Source organism: Priapulus caudatus, unplaced genomic scaffold (genome assembly GCF_000485595.1).
Source record: "Priapulus caudatus unplaced genomic scaffold, Priapulus_caudatus-5.0.1 Scaffold1402, whole genome shotgun sequence".
Lineage (NCBI taxonomy): Eukaryota > Metazoa > Priapulida > Priapulimorpha > Priapulimorphida > Priapulidae > Priapulus > Priapulus caudatus.
Window position 1 is genome coordinate 41,100 of NW_014578463.1, and position 7,601 is coordinate 48,700.

The following is a 7,601-nucleotide window of genomic DNA, read 5'->3' on the forward strand; positions in this document are numbered from 1 at the left end:
TTCCTCTGTCCCTCCTCCTCCTGGCTTCCTCTGTTCTCCTCCTCTCTGGCTTCCTCTGTCCTCCTCCTCTCTGGCTTCCTCTGTCCTCCTCCCCTCTGGCTTCCTCTGTCCTCCTCCTCTCTTGCTACCTCTGTCCTCCTCCTCTCTGGCTTCCTGTCTTCCTCTTCTCTGGCTTCCTGTCCTCCTCTCTGGCTTCCTCTGTCCTCCTCCTCCTCTGGCTTCCTCTCCTGTCCTCTCTCTCTGCTTCCTCTGTCCTCCTCCTCTCTGGCTTCCTCTGTCCTCCTCCTCTCTGGGCTTCCTCTGTCCTCCTCCTCTCTGGCTTCCTCTGTCCTCTCCTCTCTGCTTCCTCTGTCCTCCTCCTCTCTGGCTTCCTCTTGTCCTCTCCTCTCTGGCTTCCTCTGTCCTCGCTCTTCCTCCTCTGGCTTCTCTGTCCTCCTCTCTGGCTTCCTCTCTCCTCTTCCTCTCTGGCTTCCTCTTTCCTCCTCTCTGGCTTCCTCTCCATCTATTCCCTCTTTCTACCACTCCCTCTCCTCTCTCACACATCCTGCTTCCACCAACTCTAGACACGGTAGAATAATTTATTGAGAAAGTACCAAGATTTAGTAACACTGTTTTATTTTTCAGCTAGAACAGTACCTAGCAAATAATCTTAAACAAGATCCAACCTCTCCCCTCTCTTCTCCCCCTCTTCTCTGGCTTCCTCTCTCCTCCTCCTCTCTCTATCCTTCTATCCTCTCTTTCTACCACTCCCTCTCCTCTCTCACACATCCTGCTTCCACCAACTCTAAACTGACACAGTAGAATAATTTATTGAGCAAGTCCCAAGATTTAGTAACAATGTTTTATTTTTTAGCTAGTACAGTACCTAGCAAATATATAACACATCTTAAACCAGACACTGACACTGTCATTTCATTCTGATATAGCATTTACTAAAAAGACATTGTTTGACAAATGAGAGGTCTACTTCATGTGGCAGTAAAATATTCTAACTTTCTATATATTGTAAAATAACAACATGAACTCAAAGAACTTTGTGCACAGGGTGATGGAAATGAAGTCACGTGTCACCTTAAGCTCAGCTTAATCTGTCAGAATGCGTGTAGTAATAGCAGGGGCAAATAATGACAGTCTGTCATTATTCATTCCTGGTAATAGGTGCGTAGTTTTCTCACTATGGTTGCTCATAAGTGACCAGCTTAACCTCATAATGTGTAGAGAACACGTCTGCAGGGTATTAAGTAATGTAAGTAAGTAAACCTACAAGGCACCAGTTTTAAAACGTATTTTAAAACCATGGCGCACACTGGCAAATTCTAAATAATAAGACAGATGAAGGAAAAATCATCAAATGAAACTTGCTGCATGGTGCATGCCACGCAATACTACATTTATCTAGTGATGTAGCAGGTTTTTTGAAGACGAAATAAAATGTCGTTGCACTATATAGTAACTGTATATATATATAGCAAAAAGACAGTAGTAATTGCAGTTTACATGAAAGTAACACAGCGTAGTAAAGCTTAGTAATAACTGTGTAAAAAAGCTGTCTAGCTTGTTTATAGTAATATAAACCCTACTTCTACATGTTCTAGTCTTTTTGTAAGATAGATGTGATCTAGACATTACATGCAATAGAATGTGGGTAGATTATCAATTCTATTGGGTAGTAATATTTACATGGGTTACTAGTAGACAAATTATAACTGCCAACCAGGGTTGTCAGACGGAATAACCAGATAAACCATCTATTTGGTTTACTCTTTAAATACGTAAAATAACTTCTCGTTTTACAACACCTTGACATCATTATTCGATTTTGCTATAAAAAAAAGGAAGAGACACTTGTATTTTCAAGCTCAATCACAGGTTTACAAGGCATTCACCCATCAGCACTCCACACAACTCCCATGTATTTACAGTTGCACAACAGTGTTGGCATCTACAGTCCATCAACGAGATTAGCAGCCTCCAGCTTCTCAAATTCTCTCTTCCTGGCTTTTAAGACATCCCGTATGATTGCTGAAAAGCACGAAAACAAAGCACATTAGCGAAGTTCTGGATTCCTCCTTTCTGTCTTCGCTTCCCTTACTCAAATGGGACATCCGTAATGGCAACTGCATAACTAAGGGAATCACTAACATTACATCAAATACACATCAACTAGTTTATGATGTAGTAAGCATAGCGAGTGAGCGGCGTATCCTTACGATGCAATTGATCTGACGTAGTGATGATATCGTGAAATTAATCTATCGCGGATGTGATCTTCCGTGCAAAGGCAGAATAGCGAGTGCATGTGTGTGCATTGTGCGTGCGTGCATGTGAGATGGTACTTACAGTCCATGGGTTTTTAGAAATAGCCGCTGTCGGTCAGACAGGAGAAGACAGAGTGCACTAGGTCTGAAAGATATCCCCGAGCGAAGGCACACGCAGCCACCCTCTGCGATGTGTCGGCTTCCAACTTCAGTACCTCCTTCTGCTGCTGCATTTGCCACACCTGTCCGCCACACAAACACACATCAACCGTTATTCAGCCTGATTGAGTAAAAAGACCGAAAGCACGAAGAAGACCATTGTGACTGTAGTCATTCGTCGTTAAATTTATGGTTGTAATATAAATATCCTAAAATATCAAGTTGAAGTCTCAAATATATAGCTCAAAGGTGTGCCTTTCTCCTCCCTGTGTCGCCTCTCCTTCTCCTCACACTTTCCCTTACTTTCTTCTTCCTGTGTCGCCTCTCCTTCCCCTCTCTGACATCTTACCTTTTGCTCCCTATCTCGCTTGTCCTTATCCTCTTTCCCCTTTACCATCTCCTCTATGTATCACCTCTCCTTATCCTGTCTTCCCCCTTATCCTCTCTCTTCTCCCTTAACTTTGTCTCTCTGTGTCATCTCCACTTCTCCTCTCTCCCACTTTACCTTCTTCTTCTTGTATCTCCTGTCCTTCTCCTCCAGTATCCGCATCTCGACGAGCTCGGCATTGTGCAGTTCTAGGAAGGCCTTCTGCTGCGCGCCCATCGCCGCCAGTTCCTTCTCTTCCATCACCTGCAGCGATGCCTGCTCCAGGGTCTTCCCCACCAGTACCTCCAGTATCGGCGTCACCTCCACGTCAAAGTCGAACAGCTGCCGGCAAGAGAGAGAAAGAAAAGGCTGAAGAATCAGAATACGTCTCACACCAACAATCAAATTCCCATCGCCGCAGGTGCAGCTGGGATCAGGTGGAGATCGGGTGGCCCGTTGTCGGAAACGGGATCGGTCTCTACATTATATGCTGAACGTCAACTTTGTTACCGTAGACTGTTGATGGAAACGTGGTGAAGTTACGAAGTTTCTTGTACGTTAAAAAGTTAACGTCGAGATTAATGTAACGAGAAGACCTAAGTTCCTGACAACGAGCCCCAGAATGCATCTCACCCTGCATTTTTCTTTCAGCTTATAAACTCGAGTGTCGTAGGCTCCCTCATCTTCTCACAGCAGCACCTCAAACTTCTTTAGCCAGAATCCGAAACGACCGCCGTGACTGCATCACCCGATTAAACCCCGTGCACTTTCCATGCATTCAGTGTCATATACGTGCACTGACCCGTCTTATGTAAAAAGTCTTGATTAGAAGTAATTTGCCTCGATGACAATGATGCCCTCATCCGAAGGAGATCTTTGCTGCAGTGAAGCTCTGACCTGCTGCGTTGCCATAGAAAGTTTCGTCTAAACCCGAGGGCAATGATTGCCTTGCCCCCATCGATACAAAACTAAAACTGGACCGCCCCTCACACCTTCCGGTGACAATCGCTGCGTCTGCATCTGTTAATTCGCCCATGCTCGCGCTGCACTCACGTCGCCGTCGTAGATCTGCGTTGCAGCATCGACTCCCGTCTTCGCGGGGATGAACAGCGGGGAGGCGGGACGATCGAGGAATGGGTCGGTATGGCACTGCGCGTCTGCCTCCTCCACCCTGTCCCAGAGTTCCTCGAGGTAGAGTTCCATTTGCACATCCTAGACGCGCGAGCAAACACAGCGCGTTAGAAACTAACTGTTTCACCCAAGCAATTGCTACCAGAGAAGGCATTTCCGATTGCGGAAAAGGACAAAGGTGGCCTTTATAAAAACGTTGTAACTGTATAAAGACTCCTTGAAAGAAACATCAAAAGTGTCCTTCATACAAAGGTAACCCATTCTATGTAGATGGTTTTACTGTATAACTGCTTGCATCCGTGAACACATGGGGCGAGTGTTAACCGACCATGGCGCAGCGCGTTCCACAGCGTGTGCGGCGGGCTTAACCAACCAGTAGCACTATTAAAATCATTGATAGTACACACATTAGTACCTGCAGAGCCTCCTGGTGGCTACCTGTCGTGCAGCCTATTGCCGTATCGCCGACTGTTGGTAGCCATGATGGCAGGGATGCTGCATGGAATGCTATCCAGCTACATGTGCGTCCATGCGTGCACACGTGTTTTGTGATGTGTCACTGTCAGTGTATTGTAGACGTTATAAAGGATCATATGCCGAAACCTATCCATTTGTTAATTTACCTTTTACAAATATTCCACTACGCCCTCCAGAATTCGGCATCCATCAGTAGTGATGCGATTTCTCTGCTGTGAGATCATACCTGAAGAAAAGACACGTGCAGTGAAAAAAACGTTACGTAATCATCACATGTATGTGTGCTACATTTGGCAATGGTTTTTTTGCCAGTGCACACACGGATCAATAGCTCTTGCAGTCATGGTTCGCTGGAAACTCACGCACACATCAGCGTAACGCGTAGCACCTGCAAACACAGACTCAAAGTGCCAGTAAAATATATTACATAATAATATGGAATATCTCTATAAATACACCGCACACTCGCTAGGCGGCGAGTAGTGGTTAGTAGTTTATGTGCTCAATATTCTAACATTTTTACAAGCGAAAACTACCTGCACGGTTTATTTGTTGTGAATATTTACATTATAAGGGTATCAAGGACAAGAGTTAGGGTTAGGGTTAGAGCTAGAGCCAGGATTAGGCTTAGGGTTATAATATTTAGGTAATAGGTAATATATCAGGGTAATTAGGGTTAGGATTATATAAGAGTACGAGTGTAAACAAACCCTAAACATGTCCGCAAACAAAGGAGAAAAAGTTGGTGGCGGCGTGAGATGCAAACAACATTTGTAATCGTTGCTCGACCCGTATTGTTCCATACCGTATATTTCCACACGATATCGCTGTGAAATCTCATCTGAAGGAAGGACACCTGCAGTGGAGAAAAGGTTTGTAATGATTACACACATTGCTGCTACATTTGACACTATTTTTTACACACGGATCAATAGTTTTTGTATGTATCACTATATGGTTCGCTGTAAACTGAGACATGCGTGCAAGCTTAATATAGCTATACATTGTTATAGAATGTCTCTATGAATACACAATACACTCGCTAGGTGGCGCTAGTAGATCATATGACTGTCCTCCTCCTCTCTGGCTTAATTCCTCTCACCTCCTCCTCTCTCCTATTCCCTCTTTCTATCACTCCCTCTCCTCTCTCACACATCCTGCTTCCACCAACTCTAGACACGGTAGAATACTTTATTGAGAAAGTACCAAGATTTAGTAACAATGTTTTATTTTTCAGCTAGTATAGTTACCTATAGCAAATAATCTTAAACAAGATCCAACCTCTCCCCTCTCTTCTCTGGCTTCCTCTCCCCCCCTCTTCTCTGGCTTCCTCTCTCCTCCTCCTCCCTCTCTTTCTACCACTCCCTCTCCTCTCTCACACATCCTGCTTCCACCAACTCTAAACTGACACAGTAGAATAATTTATTGAGCAAGTCCCAAGATTTAGTAACAATGTTTTATTTTTTAGCTAGTACAGTACCTAGCAAATATATAACACATCTTAAACCAGACACTGACACTGTCATTTCATTATGATATGATAGCATTTACTAAAAAGACATTGTTTGACAAATGAGAGGTCTACTTCATGTGGCAGTAAAATATTCTAACTTTCTATATATTGTAAAATAACAACATGAACTCAAAGAACTTTGCGCACAGGGTGATGGAAATGAAGTCACGCGTCACCTTAAGCTCAGCTTAATCTGTCAGAATGCGTGTAGTAATAGCAGGGCGAATAATGACAGTCTGTCATTATTCATTCCTGGTAATAGGTGCGTAGTTTTCTCACTATGGTTGCTCATAAGTGACCAGCTTAACCTCATAATGTGTAGAGAACACGTCTGCAGTGTATTAAGTAATGTAAGTAAGTAAGTAAACCTACAAGGCACCAGTATTAAAACGTATTTTTAAACCAGGGCGCACACTGGCAAATTCTAAATAATAAGACAGATGAAGGAAAAATAATCAAATGAAACTGGCTGCACGGTGCATGCCACGCAATACTACATTTATCTAGTGATGTAGCAGGTTTTTTGAAGACGAAATAAAATGTCGTTGCACTATATAGTAACTGTATATATTGCGAATGACAGTAGTAATAGCAGTTTACATGAAAGTAACACAGCCTAGTAAAGCTTAGTAATAACTGTGTAAAAAAGCTGTCTAGCTTGTTTATAGTAATATAAACCCTACTTCTACATGGTCTAGTCTTTTTGTAGGATAGATGTGATCTAGACATTACATGGAATGGAATGTGGGTAGATTACCAATTCTATTGGGTAGTAATATTTCCATGGGTAGAGGGTTATTAGTAGACAAATTATAACTGCCAACCAGGGTTGTCGGCAGACGGAATAACCAGATAAACCATCTATTTGGTTTATTCTTTGAATACGTAAAATAACTTCTCGTTTTATAACACCTTGACATCATTATTCGATTTCACTATAAAAAAAGGAAGAGACACTTGTATTTTCAAGCTCAATCACAGGTTCACAAGGCATTCACCCATCAGCACTCCACATAACTCCCATGTATTTACAGTTGCACAACAGTGTTGGCATCTACAGTCCATCAACGAGATTAGCAGCCTCCAGCTTCTCAAATTCTCTCTTTAAGACATCCCGTATGATTGCTGAAAAGCACGAAAACAAAGCACATTAGCGAAGTTCTGGATTCCTCCTTTCTTTCTTCGCTTCCCTTACTCAAATGGGACATCCGTAACTGGCATAACTAAGGAAATCACTGACATTACATCAAATACACATCAACTAGTTTATGATATAGTGAGCGTAGCGAGTAAGTGGTGTATCCTTACGATGCAATTGATCTGACGTAGTGATGATATCGTGGAATTAATCTATCGCGGATGTGATCTTCCGTGCAAAGGCAGAAGAGCGAGTGCATGCGTGTGCATTGTGCGTGCGTGCATGTCAGATGGTACTTACAGTCCATGGGTTTTTAGAAATAGCCGCTGTCGGTCAGACAAGAGAAGACAGAGTGCACTAGGTCTGAAAGATATCCCCGAGCGAAGGCACACGCAGCCACCCTCTGTGATGTGTCGGCTTCTAACTCCTGCACCTCCTTCTGCTGCTGCATTTGCCACACCTGTCCGCCACACAAACACACATCGACCATTATTCAGCCTGATTGAGTAAAAAGACCGAAAGCACGAAGAAGACCATTGTGACTGTAGTCATTCGTCG

The 7,601-nt window shown here is 43.4% G+C and overlaps 1 protein-coding gene and 1 long non-coding RNA gene across 5 annotated transcripts in view; both read right to left on the minus strand.

The window, feature by feature from the left end:
• Positions 1-1,128: 1,128 nt before the first annotated feature.
• The window catches only part of LOC106816519, a 14,065-nt gene continuing 7,592 nt past the window's right edge, over positions 1,129-7,601 (minus strand). Inside the window, exons 2-4 of one of the 4 annotated variants that reach the window (XR_001394898.1) lie at positions 7,344-7,503; positions 6,214-7,030; positions 1,129-1,204 (exon numbers count right to left, since the gene is read on the minus strand). Coding sequence is in view for 2 of the 4 variants with exons in the window: in XM_014821147.1 (XP_014676633.1) it covers positions 2,354-2,500 (147 nt within the window). In the remaining 2 variants the exon portion in view is untranslated. Of the gene's footprint in view, positions 1,205-1,732; positions 2,023-2,340; positions 2,501-5,815; positions 7,031-7,343; positions 7,504-7,601 lie in introns of those variants that run through there. The other 3 variants (XM_014821147.1, XR_001394897.1, XM_014821148.1) reach the window with 3 other exon arrangements.
• Positions 3,959-5,250, minus strand: LOC106816520. Its single transcript, XR_001394899.1, has 3 exons — positions 5,198-5,250; positions 4,539-4,618; positions 3,959-3,996 (listed from the first exon to the last, which is right to left on the minus strand). It is a non-coding gene; the product is annotated as an uncharacterized LOC106816520 (long non-coding RNA).